The sequence below is a fragment of the Schistocerca americana genome, chromosome 4 (assembly GCF_021461395.2).
Source record: "Schistocerca americana isolate TAMUIC-IGC-003095 chromosome 4, iqSchAmer2.1, whole genome shotgun sequence".
Lineage (NCBI taxonomy): Eukaryota > Metazoa > Arthropoda > Insecta > Orthoptera > Acrididae > Schistocerca > Schistocerca americana.
The window spans coordinates 496,461,053-496,486,092 of NC_060122.1; the positions used below are offsets into that span (position 1 = coordinate 496,461,053).

General features: G+C 44.6%; 1 protein-coding gene across 1 annotated transcript in view; it reads left to right on the top strand.

Moving 5' to 3' along the window:
- Positions 1 to 25,040, top strand: part of LOC124612764 (kynurenine 3-monooxygenase-like) — a 171,728-nt gene that overhangs the window by 82,482 nt on the left and 64,206 nt on the right. Inside the window, exons 5-7 of the mRNA XM_047141158.1 lie at positions 7,929 to 8,016; positions 16,748 to 16,919; positions 23,085 to 23,336. Coding sequence (XP_046997114.1) covers positions 7,929 to 8,016; positions 16,748 to 16,919; positions 23,085 to 23,336 — 512 coding nt within the window. The remainder of the gene's footprint in view (positions 1 to 7,928; positions 8,017 to 16,747; positions 16,920 to 23,084; positions 23,337 to 25,040) is intronic.

A 25,040-nucleotide genomic window follows, 5' to 3' on the forward strand; every position in this document is an offset into this window, starting at 1 on the left:
AGCGCGTGAACACTTCGACAGCTCGCGTGAGCACGGCAGACGATGTCAATCTCAACTGACGGCATTGCGTGAAATTGTCGCTAAATCGTCGCTACAGCAGCCCCGTCTGGGGCAGCGAAATGTCCTACAGAAAGTGTGCCAGGAAATACACACGTCGCCCGGAAAGCGTCATGTCTGGCGCTAGTGCTGGTAGCCGAAGTCGCGCAACCTCAGTCGATCGCAATTGCTGGAACATATTTGCGAACTTGACCTGGTCAGTAGAGACGGTAGAAGGCTTCCCATTTAGTGACATGTCCGCTGTGCATGCTCCTTGTTATAGAACTCCATGGTGGTTGAAGGGAGGGTTTGACGCCAACTGTACGAAGCACGACATGGTTACATGTTTACACGTCGATATGTAGATAGGTGGAAGGAGTGCCATTTCGAGAATGTTGATGTGGGCGAATCTGGAAAATGTTTTGCCTCAGGTGACGAATGAAATCGCTATGGTTGCGGTCAGAAAGTTGGAAGGACAGTGCGTCTACAAATATTCCGTGTAGTTGTAGCGCTTCACTGTAAACTAGCTCCATAGCCGATGAATCTGAGTCGGGCTTGTACATTATGTTGTCAAATGTATTCGGACATCTGTCTGAAAATGACTTACAAGTTCGTGGCGCCCTCCACCGATAATGCTGCAATTCAGTATGGTATTGGCCCACCCTCAGCCTTGATGACAGCTTCCATTCTCGCAGACATACTTTCAATCAGGTGCTGGAAGGTTTATGGGGAACCATCCCATGTAGGCTTTCACGGCCGGCGTCTTCATCAGTAAACACTTCCGGGCTAAGTTGCCGTGGTCGATCTGTAGAACTTCTCCTCCCTGACGTTTCGTTCTCAACTACGGAGAACATCTTCCGAGGTGAGTCGACGACTGGCTGCTAGGAGCTGGGGCCGCCGCTTAGAGGGCGTAGAGGGCGTTATGGGGAACGTCAGCCCATTCTTCATGGAGTGCTGCACTGAAGAGAGCTATCGATGTCGGTCGGTGAGGCCTGTCACGAATTCGGCGTTCCAAAAATCCCAGAGGTATTCTGTAGGATTCAGGTCAGGACTCTGTGCAGGCCAGTCCATTACAGGGATGTTATTTTCGTGTAACCACTCCGCCACAGGCCGTGCATTATGAACAGTTGCTCGATCGAGTTGAAAGATGCAATCGCCATCCCCGAATTGCTCTTCAACAGTGGGAAGCAAGAAGGTGCTTAAAACATCAATGTAGGCCTGTGAAGTGATAGTGCCACGCAAAACAACAAGGGGTGCAAGCCCCTTCCATGGAAAACACGAGCACACCGTAACACCACCGCCTCCGATTTTTACTGTTGGCACTACACACGCTGACACATGACGTTCACCTGCCATTCGCCATACCCACACCCTGCCATCTGATCGCTACATTGTGAACCGTGATTCGTCATGCCACATAATGTTTTTCCTCTGTTCAATCGTCCAATGTTTACGCTGCTTACACCAAGCGAGGCGTCGTTTGGCATTTATCGGCCTGATGTGTGACTTATGAGCAGCCGCATACCGTGAAATCCAAGTTTCCTCACCTCCCGCCTAATTGTCATAGTACTTGCAGTGGATCTTGATGCAGTTTGGAATTCCTGTGTGATGGTCTGGGTAGACGTCTGCCTACTACACGTTACGACCCTCTTCAACTGCGGTCTCTGTCACGCGTTTTTGCTGTACGTGTCCCTTCACGTCGGAAACAGTGAACCTAGGGATGTTTATGAGTTTGGAAATCCCGCAAACGGACGTATGACACAAGTGACACCCAATTACCTGACCACGTTCGAAGTCCGTGAGTTCCGCGGAGCGCCCCATTCTGCTCTCTCACGATGTCTAATGACTACTGAGGTCGCTGATATGGAGTACCTGGCAGTGGGTGGCAGCACAATGCACCTAGTATCAAAAACGTATGTTTTTGGGGATGTCCGGATACTTTTGATCAGATAGTATAGGTACTTCTTAGACCATGTAAGACTATTGGTAGAGCTGTAGTCCAATTGGTATCACGACACGTGAGTGCTGCCTTTAGTGAACGGTGCCAGCGTTATATAATACCGTTGCTGACCGGGTGGTAACTTGTTGTTTTGTGGTGAGCCACAGAATTTGTTCAGGTGAGCAAACATGTCAGGGTCAAACTGCCGGCCGCGTTCCTTTGTGGCGTGTATCGGGCAACCAAATCGGAAAAATTAGCTTGAGACAGATGTAGAAACTAAGGTTTCTGTGGAGGTATTGCCTATTTGCACTACTTCTGGCCAGCGAGTAAATCGACCATGATCAAAATGTAACGTTGGCCAATAGAGAGAGGCAACAGGCCTACAACGTCAATATGTACATGAGCCAATCGTGTAATTGAGTCTGGGAATTCCCAAGAAGTGCGTGCACGTAGCGTGGAACTTCACTGTACTGGCGCTTGATGCGAGTACCAGTCCGCTCTAGACAGTCGTTTTGAACGCCAGGCCAAACAAATCGTTGTGAGACTAGACGCAGTGTTAATTGACGCCACGATGAGACAGGTTTGTATACTGTTAAAGGTGCATCTGCGGAATGTTGCTGGCAAGAATGGTGGAGGTTTTTCCGTAGATAAGTCACAATATAATTTGACATATGCTCCAGGAATGTCAACAAGTTGCAAGTCGAAGGCGATGATGTATCCTTGAGGAGATTCTGGAGTCCCTGGTCGTCCTCTTTGACCTTGGCGTGTGGTGCGAAATAGATAGTACTTGAAATGCTGCTGACACATAAAAGACAATCTGCTATTACACTGTCCATTCCAAAGACGTGGCTGATGTCCGTGCTCAACTCGGCCTTAAATAAGTTTATTGTGTTGCCGATGCGAGCAACTGTTGTTGTTTTGCCGGAATGCGTAAGTGCCTCTGGCTTATAGTTGTGGGGGAAAGTACTTGATGGCCTCGTAAATCGCGAGTAGTTTCCTGTCAAATGCGCTCCAATTTTGCTGTGATGGAGGCAGCTGACGAGAGAAAAAACTAGTGGTCGTCATGCGCCATTGTGAAACTGTTGTGACGGTGCATCTGTAGTTGTTTGACTCGCATCTACTACTAGTGTGTGGGATGCATACAGGCCAGGGTGTCAGAGGAGTTCTGTATCTGCTACAGTCTGTCTTGCTACTTCGAAGGCAGAGGTCGTGGCGCCCATCCACTGAATCGGTAATCTGCCCCTGATTTTCGAACCAGTGAGTGCTGTGGTCAGTTGCTGTTGTAGCTGAGTTGAGTATAGCAGACGTCAACAATAGAAGTTTAGCATATTCAGAAATCGACGTAATTCTTTAGCAGTGTTTGGTCGAGCAATATGTAGAATGGCTCTGACTTTTTCCGGTAATGGTAGCGAGCTGGCAGATGAAATAGGGTGTCCTCGAAAGTTGTTGAGATATGACTGACCAAACACGCACTTAGCAGTGGTGGGAAACGTGTCGTACTGTTTACCCGTTTAAAGACTTCAATTAAATGCTGTTTTATTGCTCAGTGATAGGCGAAAAAGAAATTTTTGTCGAGATTGGAAAATCGGTAGAGACGACCTTGCAATACGGAATCCACAAATCTGTGCCATGACTGCGCAGCGTTCCGTTGGCCAAATGTCATAAAGAGGCTCTCAATCAATCCAAATGGAATGTGATGGCTGTCTTCGGAATATCTTCCTCTACCACTGGAATTTGTGTTAACGCCTTAGCACAACCAAGCTCATTGAACAAGGTTGCTCCAAATACAGCGTGATTATAGTTGCGTGACAAAGGCACTATGTACCGGTCTGGCATTGGACGCAGAAGGTACTGTCGTGTCCGGGATACCTGTCATAGTTCATAAATCTTGATTCACTCGTAAATTGAATTACTACTTCGTCGTAGTGCAGGCTAAATGATGTCGGGGTCACCAATATCGGAGCTTCTAGTTGTTACCTCTCCGAAACATACCACAGCGTGTTCTACTTTAGACAGCTCGTGCGTAATTAGGAACGCAAATGTGTCAGTCAATTGAGTAACTTTTTTAATTGACGACAGATAGCAGATATCTGAATAACAACGCAAAAACTGTAGCAGTAGAGGAGCTTGAGGAAAGAAAAACAAGAACGGTCTCTAATCGCTAGAAAAAGTACCTCTCATCTCCGTAACTACAAAGAGGCAAGGAATGTAGCGTGTATTACAACGACCTCAAATGACCGTATTTTCGACTTCAGCGGTGTCAAGTGAGATCTCAATGGAGGGCCGATTGGAGGTCTGTTGTTTCCTGGTGAAAACTGGTTCTGCTTTAGTGCCAGTGATGGCCGTGTGTTGGTTAGAAGGAGGCCAGTTGAGGGTCTGGAACCAACCTGTCTGCATGCTAGACACACTGGCCCTACCCTGCAGTTGTGGCCTGGAGAGCGATTTCGTATGGCAGCAGTAGCACACTCGTGGTTGTGCCACGCACCCTGACTGCAAATTTGTACGTCAATCAGGTGATTCGACCTGTTGTACTACCACTTATGAACAGCATTCCGATGGTGTATTCCAACAGGATAACGCTCGTCCAAATACTGTTGTTAGAAACCAACGTGTTTTACGGAGTGTCGACGTGTTGTCTTGGACTGCTCGATCACCAGATCTGTCTCCAGTTGAGCATATATGGAACATCATCAGACGATAACTCCAGTATCATCCACAACCAGCACTAACTGTGCCTGTATTGATCAACTAAGTGGAACAGGCATGAAACTTCATCCCACAAACTGACATCCGACACCTTTGCAACACAGTGCATGAACGTTTACATGCTTACATTCAAGATTCTGGCGGTTACACCAGTTATTAGTGTACCAGGATTTCACACTTTCAATGGTTTATCTCACGCTCGCATCAGCGTGTGATCTTGCAATGTTAATCACTTAAACATGTTAGCTAAACAAATGTATTTCCTAAATTTCGTTACTCTTATTATTTTTTGGTGTTGCTACTTTTTCCGCCAGTGTTTTTGTGCGTAGAAATAGTAGAAAAACAGCTATACTGATTATTATAAGAGGAAGAGTAGTGGCTTTCTTTTAAGTGGCTGATTTTTCTGCTAAGATGTGTACAAGTACAGTAGTCTATAAGTAATCCCCTCAGTTAAGAATGTGAGTACATTAGCACTACTTGTAATTGGCTGTCAGTTTACTTTAGAGAAGTAGGCAGCTGTAACTGATGCTCTCTGTGTGTAAATTGATTCATTCCACGTGTCTGAGGGCTCTCCTTGATACTGGGATCTATGAAACACGCAGTGTGAGTGAGTGAATGAATGAAAGGTACTGTTACACTGATGTCTTCTACAGTGTACGCTATTTTGCCTGAGCGTCGTTCGGACGTTAATACTACACTTCCTCTTCCTTCATAACCATTCATGTACTGGGCAAACTGATACTCTGCTTATTGCACGATGATAAAATCATTTCATATTGCTCTTAGTTCTCCGTTATGTTTTATTATAGCAGGCGAAATATCCGCGGCTTAAAAGGCCTCTTCATTGCAATCGGGAATACTTGTTTAAAGTAGCTGTCATTGCTTGTGTCCTTCCCGTTACACCTTTTGTTGGCTTGAAACAGATAGGTACTTGTTCATTCCTGCACTAGTACATAAAATACCCTGATACAATAGAAGTTGCTCACGTATAGTGGTATGTGCAATGCTCCTGCAAAGTATGCTTCTTCTTATTAATATCGACACATCCATTGCTGCATGGTACTTCCTATTCTTTTGCAGGATCGAAAACTCTCGAAATTAAAACTCCTGAATTTGTTATTAAATTCTAACTCTCTGAAAAGATATCGTGTTTCCCCTTACGCGATTTAGTGATATTTCCAGTGAAGTATGAATGTTGTTGTTTGTATTTGTGCCACACGGTCTTGTTACGCAAATGATTTACATTTGCAACCTCAGAATATAACTTTCTTACACATTTAATAGTTATAATCATGAAATAAAAAATGAATCAATAAATAAATAATAAAAATAACTATATAGCCATGGAGCCTATCGTTATGGGAGGGTTTTTGGTTTTGGGAATAGTTACGGGCAAAGCCTGAAGAGGGTAGTTCATTTTTTTGTGGTAGGGTAAGAGTGGCGGTGGCAAGTAGGGGTAACTTAGAAAAGGAGATAAGCCGTGGTGGCCGAGCGGTTCTAGGTGCTTCAGTCAGGAACCGCGCGACCGCTACGGTCGCAGGTTCGAATCCAGCCTCGGGCATGGATGTGTGTGGCAGCTCTTAGGTTAGTTAGGTTTAAGTGGTCCTAAGTTCTAGGGGACTGATGACTTCAGAAGTTAAGTCCCATAGTGCTCAGAGCCATCTCTCTCTCTCTCTCTCTCTCTCTCTCTGACACACACACACACACACACACACACACACACACACACACACACATGATGGTGAGCGTACCTTCCTAGTAAGCAGGAGACCCGTTTCCGTATCTTGGTCCGCAACAAATTTTCAGCCTTCCCCACTGATTTTAAATCAGTGCCTGCTTGCAGGCAATGTCTGCAATTCCTTTGTGCCGTAATTGATAGTGGCTGCTGGATGAAAATCGTGTGTGCTCTTTCGAGTTCGTGATATTGTTTGAAGCCTAATTTTACACAGCGAAGCAATATGAAAATATTCTCATTTTATTCTCGCACTGTTCAGCTTTTTTTAAATGCTGCGCGATGCTGAGACCCACTTTTATTCTTTGATTTCTCATTCTGAATTGAGTTGTGTTTATAAGAGGCGCTCGTAGCGGCAGAATATTTTTTTACTGCAGCCAGATGCTAAGATCTAGGGGCCCAGTTATTATTTTATACTTCACTTTCCGAGGGTGTTTTTATTTTAGGCGCCTAATTGCAGTGGTCCGCTCGAGACAGACTGAAAGAACTAAATTCTTACTAAACTTAGAACTCTGGATTGAATAACAACTCATTAAATTGAAACCCCATTTTTAACAAAGGGAGACACCAGAGTCATTATGAGAACACAGCTTCCAGTTAGTATGCAAAGCAATCAAAGCTCGACGTTGTGGTACTGATGGGTCAGTCGGGACCGACCGACCGACCGACCGATCGTCGCCGTCTCACCCTCTGGCATTGGACGCGGTAAGCAGGAGCCTCGTGTCAGCACGCCGCTCCCCCGGGCACTGTCGGCGTTTTTTGACCTCAGAGACGTCACGTCTCAATCAGGTAGCTCCTCAGGTGGCATCAGAGGGCTGAATGCACCACATTCCAGTCCTATCACCACGGAAAAAAGAAAATTGCTGGCAGTACTGGGAATCGAACCAAGGCCCTCGGCATAGTAGTCACACCCGCTGACAACTGATCTACGGACGCGGATTTCAATCTGAATGAGTCCATTGAAATCATACCTGTAGACTCTTCTTCGTTGTTGGTAACAGCAAGTGTTGGCACGGTGTCTCTGTCAGTTTCGTAGCAAACCGTCATGAATTTTATAGACTGTATTCTTCACTCTTGGCTTCCAAGTGCTGCCTTTTTCCCCTTACGACATTAAAAGATATGATTGCAGATCCACATTGCCGTATAAATACCCATAGCGCCACAGTTTGTATTCAAGCAAACACCTCCTATAGTCGGTCGGTAACATCGCTATGTTCTCCAGCAACAACAACACAACAGCAGCAACAATAACAACTATTACGGGTACTACTAATACCACTTCAGTGGACACATTTCTTTCTGTTTGAGACACGCAACCAAAATCCCAGTGCGTAATTTCGAACTTATTTCTTTAAAATGTTGGGATTCGTGTTGACAAGCAATAAAGAAATCGGCCCATGCTTAATCTTCATGCATATTGCATCTGATCTAGTGCTACTAGCTTTTTGTAAAATATTCTTTCAGTTTTAATGATTTTATTATCTTTTCTAACGTTGTAGCGCTCTAATTTCACAGCGGCAGAGAAGTTTCCCAACGTCCGCCTACATTTCAACCACAAGCTGGTGGCTGCTGATTTGCACAAAGGCAACATGGTCTTCCAAATGTAAGTAATTCTTTTCAGTACTTTGTTTGCAACTAACACATAAAGTTAGAGAAACAACATAATTTTCCATATGAACACCTCCTTAGTCAGATTACTCGCAGTTGTCCTAAATCACGGTACTTCCGTTGACCAGTCATTAATATGAACACAGATCAAATGTCGAGTGTTTACTGAATGATGGAGTGGTGAAATTTTGTATGTTCTAATGTCCTAATGGAGATAACTGGCAGCCATTCGTAGTTAGCAAATACATATGTAAAATTTGATATACAAACAATTGTGATGTGGACAATCAGTTTTAAAATAGTAAAAACTGCAATAAATAGATTAATACAACGAATCTATGACTCCAATGAACACACGCATACACACCAATATTTGAAGATTTAGTACTGATGAAATTGTCCTATTTTATATTTGACATTCGTATATTCGATTGCGCTGAGAAGGTTTATTTTGAAGTTAGACCCAACTTTATACATATCCATTGTATCGCGTGATTTACCTTCACTATTAATGAGAAAGCTTTAGTAAGACTTCTTTATATTTCAAGAGGTCGTTCAATATATTTTAACTACCAATAGAATGATCTAAAAGAGAAAGCAGTAAATTTTGATGTATCTCGTAATACATTGTTCCGACAACTAGGGACCATTTCTAATGCTGCATAACCACCAGTGTTATTTTTTTGTGCCCTCCTAACTAAGAGGAGGAAATGAAAATTGCCAAAATAATAAAAAACTGAAGCTGACTAAAAGCAGGTATAAATTTTCGCTCATCTACCGTAATAACGACGTTACTGAGGTCGCTAGTTTTAGCAGATTTCAAAACAGAGCGTTTGGCGGAATCATGTCGATTTATGCAAACTGAGAAGTGATGATTGGCACGCTTCTCTTCAGCACATGCGTACGGCGGGAATAGACTCAGGCAGTGATTCCGGAGCTCCTTGAACGTCTGCATTTGCGAAACCTGCACAACACTCGCGGCGAAGAGTATAGAAGCAGACAAGACCTCCCGCTGACTTAGGAGGTCTCGTATCGTAATTTGCCTGCTGGACCTCGCCCCTCCATGTGGAATCAGTAGTTAAGATTCCACAACGACTAATTGTCCATATTGTGTCCGCCGGCCCCTTACATACAATTTTGTTTCGCTTTCGCGAAATGCTGCAACGTACCTTTATCCGCCCGAGACAGACCTCCGTTTGACCGTTGTGGAATGATGTCAGTAGTTCTGTGTGTCGTACCAACAGGGTGATCCGTTTTTTCGTTTTACGGGGTGTTTCAAAAATAATATACGTATTACAAAGTATACTGTTGTCAAAATTCACTGCGCAACTGCTCGGTTATTGGAGGAACGAATGCATTGTCTAGTTTATATTTGTTGCCACTAGGTTCCGGTTGTCTCCTGTTTGCTTGGTTTCCGTCACACGCTGTAAAATGGCTACTCCGCAGTAGAAATCATTTTGTGTTCTCGATTTGCGAAATGTATTTCCGTGTTTACGGTGCAAAGATGTTTCAGGTTGAGGTACCAAACTGATGTTCAGAATGGATGGAACATCCATAAATGGTATCGGCGGTTTGTAGACACAGAAGTTGTATGGGAAGGGAAGTGTCCTGTCTGCCCTCGTGTTTCCAACGGAAATGTCGTAAGAATTCAAACTGGTTTCCAGATCCTACAAAGTCAACTCGTCGTGCCAGTCGGGAGTTACAACTGGGTACAACAACAGTTTGGCTTGTTTTGAATCGTCGGTTGGTTATGACACCGTACAAGTTACATCTGTTGCAGGCTCTACGTCACGGCGACAAACGCAAAAGTGTGGCATTTTCAGAAGAGCTTCAGAGTGCCATTGACTATGATAAAACTTCCGCACAACGCATCGTGTTCAGTGATGAAGCCACGTTCCATCTTAATTGGAAAATAAACAAAGTGTGCCAATTTGCGGCCTACATAAAAATGCAGGCGCTGAACATGTAGAAGATTTATCGAAAAGTGTTCTGTGCATTATACCACTCATCTGTTAACGGTCCATTCTTCTTTGATGGAAACACTGTTGACGGTCAGCAGTGTATTGCTATGTTACAAAACTGATTGTTTCCGAGGCTGAACGAGCCAGCTTCATTTTTCAAGCCGGAGCACCTCTCACTGGCGTCGCCAAGTGAGTGGATGTCTGATTGAATCCCTACCGAGGCTTTGGATTGGTTGTCAAACAGCCGGCGACTTACCACTTCCCCAGGTGGCCTCAACGATAACCAGATTTGACGCCCTGTGACTTCGCCTCGTGGGGTTTCATTACGGACAACGTTTACGCGCCAGCACTACCACAGAACCAAGAGGGGTTAAAAAGCCGGATCCGTCCTGCCATAACGTAAGTGACGGTGACTATGGTTACCCGAGTGCGGGAGGAATTCGAGTATCGATGTGATCCTGTTCGTGTCGGTGGTGGAGTACATACTGAACTTTAGCAATCTAAACTTGAGATATTCGTAAATATGCATCCCAAGTTTCATAGCTGTATGTCGTACAGTTTAATAAATATAGGCGTTCCAAAGACGTATATTGTTTTTCAAACGCCGTGTAAACATGCTTCAAAAAGTATGCACTAATCTGAAATTTGAGATACGATGATCTGTTCTTCCATTTGTCGTCAAGCTGTGCAGTTAGAGTTGGGATGACTGATGGGGGCATGAATTTTCCTTTGCTCTTGGCGATGTTTCACGTCCGTCGCCAATGAATAATGAATTTTCCCGGTTTAAAGAAGCTAAAGAAAAAGCCGACACACAGAAATAAGACTCACACATTCAGTGAAACCAGTTTTCAAGGTGTAATTCCGGCATCTCAAGATGATGCTCCAACATCAAGAAGAAGCGATCGGACCAAAATAGGTCAGCTTTCTTTCACAGCCAGAGCGGAAGTTATCGCTTGTATTGAATGTTTTTTGTATCGTGCGAAATTATTGTCTAGGGGGACCTACTTGAGTGATAGGTCGCAAAAGGCCAATGATGTTCATGGCATTTGACGCCCCACATACTGTATACCATTCAATCACAATATTGGCTGGTAATAGCAACAGGGGGCGGTACTGGAGGTATCCAATGGTGAGTACAGCATGAGGCAATAGAGCGTGGTTGAACTGCTTCATCGACGAGTAAATCACAACAGTGCTACAGTACTAATGGTTTTGATAAAAAGGCGAGCAACGGCAGCAATAAACAAAGAAAACATTGCGTTATATCTACAACAAAGTAGCCGAAGATAACATTTCGTCGAAAGGAACCCAAGGAATTTCGCAAGTGAGAAAGAAGTGGCTGATGCAATATAAGCGTTTCTGCAAGACGAGTCAGTGGAATTTGTGGTTCAAAAATGGTTCAAACGGCTCTGTGCACTATGGGACTTAACTTCTAAGGTCATCAGTCCCCTAGAACTTAGAACTACTTAAACCTAACTAACCTAAGGACATCACACACATCCATGCCCGAGGCAGGATTCGAACCTGCGACCGTAGCGGTCGCGCGGTTCCAGACGGTAGCGCCTAGAACCGCTCGAATTAGTGGTGTCGTGTAAGTTCGACAGTACGGATAATGTTCGTGAGGAGCACAATGACGACGATACGTGCTTACCAAGGGAAAATGATATTGAAACAGGTATCAAAACACGTAGTTTCATCATCCTTGTCCGACAGGAAGCCACGAATCCTGGGTCCAGTGAAACATAGTGAAGGACAAGTGTTTTTCAAGGAGCGGATACAAAACATAATTACGTACAAAGAAGATCATCCGCAGCATAGTAAAAAAAGAGCAGAACCACTTATGGACACATTTAGAATAAGTCCGCACCAATATGACCGTGTAGTGCATAAGAAAAGCTACGAAAATTCAAGGGAGGACAAGGCGCACTTCTTACAGAAACTGGTGTTCGCGCGTTGCAAAGAGGCTTGATACAATTTTAAGGGCGTGCATGATAGTGACCTACTACTTTATGCACATCAGATTGCGCACGACATAGATTACAACGATTTGAAAGGAAGCAATGGATGGTTGCTTGACTTCAAACAGTGCTGCAGATTTAGAAGACGTAAGATAACGAAATTTCAAACGAAGCGTCAACATGACGATGCACAGCAAACTGCGGAATCGGCCCGAAAATTTGTAGATCAGATAAACAAACTTATCCCAACGCTCAGTAAGGAGTTTGTTTTCAACTCCGACCAATCGAGATTTGAAGAGAAAAAGCATATGAAAGGAACCCTGGAAATTACAGGTACCGAGAGAGTCGTGGGATCATCAAGTAACATCATGTCTTAACGCATTCGGCTAAAATTATCCCGACTGTTAATCTAGATGGTAAATTGGCTGGAAAGTTATTTATTCTCCTGCGGGAAGTTGGAGGTGCTCTGCCCCGTACGACTCTTTCTCGTGAGCGTGGTGGCACAAGGGCAGTAGAGAATATTTACGTAACAGCAAGCAACAGTGGGAAATGGACGCAAGAGAACAACTAAAGCAAACTATCCCTCCTGAAAAGTGTGTGACATTGTAGTTTATACAACTTGGAACCGCTGGACAAATTTAGCCTATGGATGTTTTTTTCCGTGTCTATAAAACATGTTACCGCACTATCTGTACCTACGCCTTAAAAGACAGCCAGCTTAACGATAAGCTCCGCGTTGACCGTCTCACATTCGGTTGCATCCCATTACATTACATTCCATCAGTTCTCATCACACGGTTACACCAATATGATTCTATATCCATTCTTCAAGAGTAGATACCTATCTAAATGTCGTGCACGGTTTGTAAGTTGCAGGGAGTTCGCCTTCGAACTTGATGGAGCGAACCTCTGTCATCATTGTGGCGCGTCATTTTTCATTCCGTGTTCATGGTGCGAGTTAATGGTTTGATTCGAACATTTCTGGAATGTCGACGATGTTCATTTTGTGAAGTGTAATACATTTATTTAAAAAAAATTGATTTGAACGAATGAAAAATCTGCAAGATTGGCGATCTTTTACAGAAGCTCGAAATGTAGCGCTGACTTAAATGCGAGTTGCTTATAAATAATCCTTATAGTAATTTCCACGACGAAATCTTGTCTCGAAACCTGACAGAAAGGCCAAAGAGATTCTGGTCGCATGTAAAGTAAGCTAGCGGTAAGACAGAGTCAATAATTTCTCTGCGCGATAGCAATGGAAATACTATCGACGACTGTGCTGCCAAAGCAGAGTTACTAAATATAGCCTTCCGAAATTCCTTCAACAAGGAAGACGAGGTAAATATTCCAGAATTCGAATAAAGAATAGATCTCAAGATGAGTAACTTAGAAATAGATATCCTCGAAGTAGTGACGCAACTTAAAATCACTTAATAAAAGCAAGTCTTCCGGTCCAGACTGTATAGCAATCAGGTTTCTTTCAAGGCATGGTGATGCAACAGCTCCATACTTAACAATCATATACCGCCGTTCGCTCGACGAAAGATCCGTACCCAGAGAGTGGAAAGTTGCACAAGTCACACCAATAATCAAGAAAGGTAGTAGGAGTAATTCACTAAATTACAAGCCCATATCATTAACGTTGATACGCAGCAGGATTTTGGAACATATATTATGTTCGAATATTATGAATTACTTCGAAGAGAACGGTCTATTGACACACAGTCAACACGGATATTGAAAACATCGTTCTAGTCAGACATACACGAAGTCTTAAGTGCTATTGCAAGGGATTTCAAATGAATTCCCCATTTCTAGATTTTCAGAAAGTTTTTGGCACTGTACTACACAAGCGGCTTGTAGTGAAATGGCGTGCTTATGGCATATCGTCTCAGTTATGTGACTGGATTCGTGTTTTTCTGTCAGTGAGTTCACAGTTCGCAGTTATTGACGAAAGTCATCGAGTAAAACAGAAGTGATTTCTGGAGTTTCTCGAGGTAGTATTGAAGGCCTTGTGCTGTTCCTTGTCTATATAAACTGTTGAATCCTGCTCAGTCGTCGAATATGGGACGCCTAGGAAACCTGGTTTCTCGGATCGCTAGACAACATTCATACAAATTGTATTAATAATTCAGTCCGGAACCACGCGATTGCTACGGTCGCAGGTTCGAATCCTGCCTCGGGCATGGATGTGTGTGATGTCCTTAGGTTAGTTAGGCTTAAGTATTTCTAAGTTCTAGGCTACTGATGACCTCAGATGTTAAGTCCCATAGTGCTCAGAGCCATTTGAACTATTTTTTTGTGTTAATGAGTTTATTACAAAAAAGTAAATGACAATACGTAACTTTGATAATTACATAGATGTGTCGCAAGCAAAGGGCGACATCCGAAATAAACAATGTTCTTCAGTGTAACAATTCCAAGATGGAGCTACGTGGAATGTACAAGCAAGTAACGAGCTTTGACGCTTCTATTCATGTCGCTAGTCTTGAAGCTTCTCTGGAACTGACCGCGACCACTCAAGCGTGGCGCTTATGTCCTCTTCGCGTAGGGGCCGCTGCTGTCGCGTTGTCGTCCTGGAGAGGGATCGGTCAGCGTGCGATTGGCTGACTTCTTCTCACAGCCCTCTCTGCTCTATCGTTCCCGACTGGCGTGCCCGCACTTGACTCAAGCCGTAACATAAATGATTTATGAAACAATCTGAGCATCCGTCTTAAGTTGTTTGCAGTTGATGCCGTCGTTTATCGTCTAGTACAGACATCAGAAGATCAAAACAAATTGTAAAACGATTTAGAAAAGATATCTGTATGGTGCGAAAATTGGCAATGGAACCTAAATAATGAAAAGTGTGAGGTCACCCACATGAGTGCTGAAAGGAATCCGTTAAACTTTGGTTACACGGTAAATCAGTCAAATCTAAAGACTGTAAATTCAACTAAAATACCTAGGAATTTCAATTACGAACAACTTAAATTGGAAAGAACAAATAGAAAATGTTGTGGGAAAGGCAGACCCAAGATTGTGTTTTTATTGGCAGAACATTTAGAAAAAGTAACAGATCTGCTAAAGAGACTGCCTACATTACGTGAGTCAATGGTTTTTTGGAGTACTGCTGCTCGGTCTGGGATCCTTACCAGATAGGGTTAACGGAATACATCAACTAAGTTCAAAGAAGAGCTGTATATTTCATATTATCGTGAAATAGATGAGAGAGAGCACTGACATGATACAGGATTTGGGGTGGACATCATTAAAACAAAGGTGTTTTTCGTTGCTGCGGAATCTGCTCACGAAATTTCAATCTTCACCTTTCTCCTCCGAATGCGAAAATATTATGTTCACGCCGACCTACATACGGAGAAACGATCATCATACTAAAATAAGGGAAATCAAAGCTCTTACGGAAACATATAGGTGTTCTTTGTTCCGCGCGCTGTTCCAGATTGGAATAAGATAGAATTATTGTGTACTAGGCACTTAAGTCTAAGTTGCAGAGTATCCATGTAGATGTAGATGTAGATCTCTGCACCTCCAGGACACTCTTTTTCTGTCCCCCTCCTAATGCACATGGTGATTCATCAGGAGCTAATATTTTTTCTATCGCATTGTTACGACAACACTTTCAAATGTGCCGTATTAAAGATTGAACTTCCGACCTCGCACTCAAGAAGTAAGACACCGGCATTGAGAAGAACACAATCATGCCAGCTGATAGATAGCAAATAGAAAAGCCGGACGGGAAAAAAATAACGTAGGGCGTTAATAACACAACACCAGGCGGATTATGTTACGTCGCTCGGGAGAAGCGAGATGCTGCGCATAAGAACCTAGTAAGGGCTTTTAACCTACGAAAAATGTTATCAGTTCTTTCTTTTAAAGGTGGTGCGTTTGGATGAATTCCTTATAAAATTTTGCCGGCCGGAGTGGCCGTGCGGTTCTAGGCGCTACAGTCTGGAACCGCGAAACCGCTACGGTCGCAGGTTCGAATCCTGCCTCGGGCATGGATGTGGGTGATGTACTTAGGTTAGTTAGGTTTAAGTAGTTCTAAGTTCTAGGGGACTGATGACCTCATTACTTAAGTCTCATAGTGCTCAGAGCCATTTGAACCATTTGAACCTTATAAAATTTATGTACGTAAATGTCCTCCGTACGCTAATTCCCCTCTTGAAAACCCGAGGCATTCAACACAGTGACTTAAGAAACCGGTCCGCTATCCTTTCGAGGAATTGTCCGCTCACGAATTTCCGGCTGGCTGAGAGATTAATAGATTTATTGGTTGAGGGGGGCTATGGGACTAAACGGTCCCTAGCTGAAAGAAGTTGCCGGGTATTTTTGCTTCTGCTTGTATGGTTGAATTTGGGAGGAGCCTGGGAAGCGTTGGTTGGTTAACAGTTTTTGATATTACTGAACAACATTCATACAATAATTTTTAAATGAACACACCCGAATTTGACTGTATTGTTTATTTAATTACAACCTAGTTTTCGGCCCTTTATACCATTTTCAAGTGACTGAGCTTATGTTATTAGCATATGTTGCAGAACATCAAGCTCTAATTAGCCATAAATTAAGAAAATATTGTCTCCCCACGAAACGCCAAATGTAAAATCATCGTCTTCTAAAAAGTTCAGTAACTGATAGTGGGAGCACGTCGTATTTGGTTGGCTGGTTTGGGGGAGGGGACGAAATAGCGAGGTCATCTGTCCCATCGGATTAGGGAAGGATGAGGAAGCAAATCGGCCGTGCCCTTTCAGAGGAACCATCCCGGTCCTGTGAAGCGTGTTGTACGTGCGCTTTCGTGTTGCAGACTGGACAATGGGCTGCGCGTGGAGAAGTCCGCGTCGCTGGTGGTGGGCGCGGACGGCGCCTTCTCCGCGGTGCGCCGCCAGATGATGAAGGCGCCGCTGTTTCAGTACAGCCAGCGCTACATAGAGCACGGCTACCTCGAGCTCTGCATACCGCCCACCGCCGACGGAAAGGTGAGAACGCGCACGGCTTAGTGAAGCATGCACGAGCTGACCAAGCAGTACGAGGGACACTGTCGTGTTATTCATGAAGTGAATTAAACTTCAACATATTATACATTAACCATCTTCGTATTCTTCTTGGACGATAAGTGTAGGAAAAGAACAGATTTCAGTTGTTTATTACAGATAAACTGTAAATGATAGAAACGCATATACGAGGCCTGTTCAGAAAGTAAGCTCCGATTGATTGCCAAATTGAAACCACAGTGAACATCAGAAATGTTTTACTTGTAACAATTAGCTACACCTTTCAGCTACTTCTCTACGTAGTCGCCGTTCTGACTTAGACTTTTGTCATAGCGTTGTACCAACTTTTTCCGCCAATTCTCCACGCTGGCCTACACCTCGTTGTCTGTGTCAAAATGTTGTCTTCAAAGACAGCGGTTCATGTGACCAGAGATGAAACTCAGGGGGAGACAACTGCGGACTGTATTGTGGGTAATCTCACATTTCCATTTGAAAACGATGCAGGAGCATCTTCATTGCCCCTGCAGAATGCGGCTGAGAATTGTCTTGAAGAAGAAACAGCACGACAGTTATGTAATGTTAGCTGCATAGCTTCAGGCGAAATTTCTCACCAGGCCCTCGTACTTGGCGGCAGACACTATTTTCTAGACATCTTTACGCACTCACTGCGAGCTCAGAAATGAGAAGAGCGACGTGATGCTAACTGGGGTTATACTAGAGACACTACCCAACACATCTGTGCAAAGCTTTATCGGATTTTCATAGTCGTTTCCATTTCGCGACCGATCGGAGCTTACTTTCTGAACGCCCCTCGTAACTTTAGACTGAAAGAGGAGGAAAACAAGTTTCATTGCTTTTGGGCTCACAGATCACCAGTCCTCACATTTTGCGATTTTTTTCTGTGGGGATACATCTTTTGTCTTTGTCCCACCTGTGGCAACTACTCTTGACGAGCTAAGAAATCGAATTGTTGAAGCTGTCGGTTTAATAAACAGAGACCTGTTGATACGTGTGTGGAATGAAATGGAGTACCGTTTCAATATTTCTCGAGCAACGCATGGTGCTCATGTTGACTGTATGGTGTAATGTCTGAGCGAACATGTAACCTTAAAACTTCCTTTATCCAGTGACATGTGCAGTATGTTTCTGTGCTTCATAGCTCGTCTGTAATAAACAACTGAAATCTGTTCATTCTTTTCGAATCGCCCTGTACTTTTAATATTTCAGTGATGGTTCTAGGATCAAATCTAAAGTAAAACTGAAACTTCCTGGCAGATTAAAACTGTGTGCCCGACCGAGACTCGAACTCGGGACCTTTGCCTTTCGCGGGCAAGTGCTCTACCATCTGAGCTACCGAAGCACGACTCACGCCCGCTCCTCACAGCTTCCTTTCTTTCAGGAGTGCTAGTTCTGCAAGGTTCGCAGGAGAGCTTCTGTAAAGTTTGGAAGGTAGGAGACGAGATACTGGCAGAAGTAAAGCTGTGAGACCGGGCGTGAGTCGTGCTTCGGTAGCTCAGATGGTAGAGCACTTGCCCGCAAAAGGCAAAGGTCCCGAGTTCGAGTCTCGGTCGGGCGCACAGTTTTAATCTGCCAGGAAGTTTCATATCAGTGCACACTCCGCTGCAGAGTGAAAATCTCATTCTAAAGTAAAACTGTCACTATTTAATCACTTTTAACGAGAGCACCACAGATCAGTCCCTTTCATGCACCATATTTGTTCCCTTATCTGTAGTCGCTATTAAATTCTCTTTTAGACAAAAATATCACACACGAAGAAGAATTAATCAGTTTGGTGCCAAATTAGTGAGGCAATATCACAACAGGTAGGTATTCACCCATGCGAAACTGCAACATTCGGCCTCCAGAAACTATAAATGTACCACCACATTTCACCAATAATAATGTTTTCAGAACAACAAAGAATCCGCAAATACAAGCCAAAACATCTTAATTGGCTGAATAAAATAATATAATAACAGGTAATCACCAAAGAGGTGGTGCCAAAATGTAGCCGTGAGATCCCAACATTCCCCGATGTAAGACAATCACCATGTGGTTATTGACGCAAAAAGCAATATATAGCTAACTAATAATAATTTTTTTATTTCAGTGGCTGTGAAGCGAGGGAGGGTAATTAACATTAATCTAGCGCTAGAGAGTACTCTAAGCAATCAAATTTTCTTGCGATTGCCATTTGCTGAAGTGGTTGTTTACTAGCGTTTTTTATGTCGCGAGGCTCCTGATTCTACTATATGAGGTGGCTGACTGTGTGGATTAGGTGTCGGTCGCGCGTGTATGCCCTAACCAAGGCCATCGCGACTGCGGTGAGGGATACTCACCGTTGGTGCCAATATCTCAGTTACAAAAAAATTGCTCGACACAACTTTTGTTCTTTTTTTATAACAATATTATTATTAACAGTATTCATAATAATCTGCTCGACATATTCCATCATCTATACCTGTTCCTATGAATCCCTAATTAGCGAGATGCAAGTCGGATATACTTGGAAGGAAGCCTGACAGTTCGTTCTTGGAAGATTCAACATACTACCGGTCTGCTTAAGCTTCATGTACCATACAACAATACTTCTTTGTATCGTATCGTGATAGCACAGAACATCCTGAACCTTTTTTTTTTACAATGACGATTGAAATGAACTCTACCTGCAAACGAATTTGGTGGTTTATTCTTCCATTTATCACAAATTTGTAAAATAAATATTGCTTTATGATTATTATGGCTTCTTGTGGCTTGACAACTGCTTTGTTGTGGAAATACACTCCTGGAAATGGAAAAGAGAACACATTGAACCGGTGTGTCAGACCCACCATACTTGCTCCGGACACTGCGAGAGGGCTGTACAAGCAATGATCACACGCACGGCACAGCGGACACACCAGGAACCGCGGTGTTGGCCGTCGAATGGCGCTAGCTGCGCAGCATTTGTGCACCGCCGCCGTCAGTGTCAGCCAGTTTGCCGTGGCATACGGAGCTCCATCGCAGTCTTTAACACTGGTAGCATGCCGCGACAACGTGGACGTGAACCGTATGTGCAGTTGACGGACTTTGAGCGAGGGCGTATAGTGGGCATGCGGGAGGCCGGGTGGACGTACCGCCGAATTGCTCAACACGTGGGGCGTGAGGTCTCCACAGTACATCGATGTTGTCGCCAGTGGTCGGCGGAAGGTGCACGTGCCCGTCGACCTGGGACCGGACCGCAGCGACGCACGGATGCACGCCAAGACCGTAGGATCCTACGCAGTGCCGTAGGGGACCGCACCGCCACTTCCCAGCAAATTAGGGACACTGTTGCTCCTGGGGTATCGGCGAGGACCATTCGCAACCGTATCCATGAAGCTGGGCTACGGTCCCGCACACCGTTAGGCCGTCTTCCGCTCACGCCCCAACATCGTGCAGCCCGCCTCCAGTGGTGTCGCGACAGGCGTGAATGGAGGGACGAATGGAGACGTGTCGTCTTCAGCGATGAGAGTCGCTTCTGCCTTGGTGCCAATGATGGTCGTATGCGTGTTTGGCGCCGTGCAGGTGAGCGCCACAATCAGGACTGCATACGACCGAGGCACACAGGGCCAACACCCGGCATCATGGTGTGGGGAGCGATCTCCTACACTGGCCGTACACCACTGGTGATCGTCGAGGGGACACTGAATAGTGCACGGTACATCCAAACCGTCATCGAACCCATCGTTCTACCATTCCTAGACCAGCAAGGGAACTTGCTGTTCCAACAGGACAATGCACGTCCGCATGTATCCCGTGCCACCCAACGTGCTATAGAAGGTGTAACTCAACTACCCTGGCCAGCAAGATCTCCGGAACTGTCCCCCATTGAGCATGTTTGGGACTGGATGAAGCGTCGTCTCACGCGGTCTGCACGTCCAGCACGAACGCTGGTCCAACTGAGGCGCCAGGTGGAAATGGCATGGCAAGCCGTTCCACAGGACTACATCCAGCATCTCTACGATCGTCTCCATGGGAGAATAGCAGCCTGCATTGCTGCGAAAGGTGGATATACACTGTACTAGTGCCGACATTGTGCATGCTCTGTTGCCTGTGTCTATGTGCCTGTGGTTCTGTCAGTGTGATCATGTGATGTATCTGACCCCAGGAATGTGTCAATAAAGTTTCCCCTTCCTGGGACAATGAATTCACGGTGTTCTTATTTCAATTTCCGGGAGCGTATAATTAACTTATTTCCACAGTGTCCTATCTGACGCAGTGATGATGTACCATGCATACACTCAGAACACACACTACGTTCGTTTGATGGATGTGAGAGAGCTCCTCGGTATTCCAGTAGCTGTATATCTTGACGGTTTTCAGGCAGTGTAGTGAACCCTCGATCTGAGGAACACGTGATAGTAGGGATTCGCAGAGTAGTCCTATAAAATAAACCCTTAATTTCAGTGTTCTTCTGCTGACAGTGTGTCATGATGGTCGTACATGGTAGTTACAATTAAAATTTCGTGCCTTGAGTTGGCGTGGACAGAAATCAATTTCACCATATGAACAGCAAACTTCATATAAATGACGTTGACACTGTTTACACATCCACACAGTTAACGTGCGTCTCTACAAGCTGAACAAGGTTTTCTATCACTGAGTGCGAGAGAGAGGGGGTTTTTCCGTGGAATAAAGCAGCAGTCTCCATTGAGGTAGCACATAGACGATACCACTCATTTAATGACAGTACTTCACCGTCACTAGATCGTGGATTTTCGAATACAACCACTGGATGAAACTCACAGCATGTTTACTGGTGTTCTTGTAAACAACATTATTTGCGATGTCATGGAAGTTCTCAAGCTGCTGGGTAGGTGATTTCTCGATATCCGTTAGTAACATGATTTTAGTACGAAATTATTGTGTTATCACACAAATAATTTCATTCCTCCTCACACAGGCGCTGTGATCGTATCTGCCTCGTGACAGAGCTGTCATCCACAGCATGTCTCGGCTGTCTGGATATAAGGAAACAGGGGTAGGATCTACTACATATATTTATGTGTGCGTAGGAATAATGCTTCGTGGGCTCCTGGCAACGTAATTAAAAATGTTTACAAGTTTAATTTATGTGCAAGGCTATAGACGTCGTCACAAACTCGAGCGCCAGCAGCGCATAAGCTAAGCGCGATGCCGATGTCTGCGCCGACGCTCCCTCCAATCGACCAGATAGTTTATAAATAGTAATTTCTTACATATATTAATCGATGAGGTATCTCACAGCAGATCATTGTCCTCGAATAACACCTATTCAGTGAGATCAAAATGGAGTGTGGTAGATTGTTAGATTCACACTGGATGACTTCCTCCTCTCCTCTCTTCTACCTCTGCCCTCCCCTCCCCCCCCCCCCCTTAGGTTATCTGCCATGTGCGCAGAATGGCGTTCAGTATGACATGTAATACTGTAATATGATACTGCTCCAAGCTGCTGACATATGCTGAGTCAGAGATTTTGGCCAGCTCACCCATTGCCTGTCTGTTGGGGGCGGGGGGGGGGGGGGGGGGCGTAAGAAGACATGGACGGAGAGAGGGAGAATGGACATAGATAATTGGAAGGAGGAGACGGGGAGAGAGGGGAGGAGGAGGAGATAGTTGGAGAAAGTGCAGACGTGATGGACGAAGAGGAGGGGGAGGAGGTGATGAGCAGAGAGAGGAGATCAGTATATATATATATATATATCGCGTAAATATTTAGCAATTTCAAAGGAATGCCAGGTTCACTGATATGATGTAAAAGCAACTAAACTGTGTAAGTTTCGCTCTTAGGTGATTCTGCGTCGGTACATAGAATAGTGTATGAGAGTTGTTCCTTCATTCATTTTTTGTATAAATCGATGAACTATGTGATAGAGAGATAGATAAATAGAGTGGAGTGGTGCACGATCCTCCGGTGACAATTCTCGAAATTTTTAAAGAAGCTTTTAGGATATTCCACAACGTGTTGTTAGGAACGTTGCATGTACGAATGAATGGAAGCCAAATGATACATATGGCAGGAATGAGGGTCTTAAACAGTGTGGCAACAGCCTCCCTGTGATACATGTGGAACGAATGAGGGTCTTAAACAATGTGGCAACAGCCTATCTGGCGAGAGGATGTAGTTGAGAATGGCCGCCGTGTCCGCAGTTCGCGATGGCGGAGCAGTACCTGCACATCTGGCCGCGCGGCTCCTTCATGATGATCGCGCTGCCCAACCAGGACCGCTCGTGGACCGTCACGCTCTTCATGCCTTTCGAGCAGTTCGAGGCGCTGGACACGCCCCAGAGGCTGCTCGACTTCTTTGGCGAGTACTTCGCCGACTCTATACCGCTCATCGGAAGCAAGAAGCTCGTCAAGGACTTCTTCGCAACCAAGCCGTCGCCTCTCGTCTCCATTAAGGTAAGTGGTCGGCCTCGGCTCTAAACTCTAATTTGTCTTCTCTTTTATCTTATGTTTCCATCTGCAGTCATTATGCTGCGTGCTCTCCTTTTGTACCTTTTACTTCTCGTTCCTGACATTCATTCCTTCCCCTTTGGTATTCATCTCCTGTCACAGTTGTTGCTGTTGTATAAGTTAAGTTGACAACAGCGTGGCCGTTTGGGTCCAATGTGCAAATAAATAACAGCCTATAGAAAGTATACTGATTCACTGAATTGTTTCAACAAAAGCAAAATATAAGATGAAGAAGCGTTCAAACAGAAAAAATGCTAAATAATACGGTGATGGGAAAAAATCGCAACACTAAAAAATAATTAATGTGGAAAAATTAAATTACGGCAATACATTTGTCTAGGTAACGTATTTAAGTGATTAACATTTCAAGATCACAGGTTGTTGTAAGCGCCAGATAAGCCACTGCTGCTGTGAAAAGCTGCTAAATTACTAACCAGAGTAAACGCCAGACTGTTGAATGAAAGCTTGCAAACATGCATTCATTGTGCTGTGTAGGTGCTGGGTGTCAGTTTGTGTGATGAAGATCCATGCCTGTAGTACTTGGTCGGTCAATACGGGGACGGTTAATGCTGGTTGTCCAACATGTGCTCGATTGGACACAGATATAGTGGTCGAGTAGGTCAAAGCAATATACCGACACTCTATAGAGCATGTTGGCTTACAGCAGCGATACGTGGGCGAGCGTTATACTGTTAGAAAACACCCTCTGGAATGCTTTTCGTGAATGGCAGCACGAAAGGTCAAATCACCAGAGCTACGTACAAATTTGTAGTCAGGATGCGTGGGATAACTATGAGAGTGCTCCTGTTGTTGTACGATATCGCACCCCACATCGTAACTTCCAATGTAGGCCAAATATGTCAAGCACGCACACAGGTTGGTTGCTGACCCTCAACTGACCTCCTCCTAACCAACTCACGGCTACCACTGGCACCAAGGCAGAACTACCTTTCATCACGAAGCACAACAGATCTCCACCCTACCCTCCAATGAGCCCTCGACTGACACCACTGAAGTCGCAAATGGTGGTGGTGTCTGGTCAGTGGAATGCACATTGCAGAGCGTCTGGTTCGGAACTGTCCTTGAAGTAACCGATTTGTAACAGTACGTTGAGCCACACTGTGGTGCCAATTGCCGCTCAAAATGCTGCTGCAGATGCAGAAAGATGGGCCAGAGCCATGTGCCGAATACCATGGCCTTCCCTCTCAGTGGTGCCACGTCGCCGACCGGAGCCCGATCTACTCGCGTCCTTACATTCCCGTGACCACCGCAGCTAGCAATAACGTACAGCGGGTGCATTCCTTTCTGCAGTATCACAGAAGTAACATCCCGCTTCTCGTAGTCATATTACACGACCTCGTTAAAACTCAGTGACATTTTGATAACGGCATCTTTGTAGCCTTAAACGCATTTTTGACGGACGTCAACCCACCACGTTCAGTCGCAAAGATAACTATCGCTCACGATCGTTACAACGTGTATTTAAACTCCTATGCGACTGGCACGAAATTTGAATAGACGCCGTCCTTCAGATGTACAAATACGCCCTCCAACTTTCGTTTACTTCACACAGCTTCTTGATGTTGCGATTTTCTTTCCGTCAGTGTATTTCCATATGCAATCATTGTGCTACTTGCTCTCCTTCTGTAA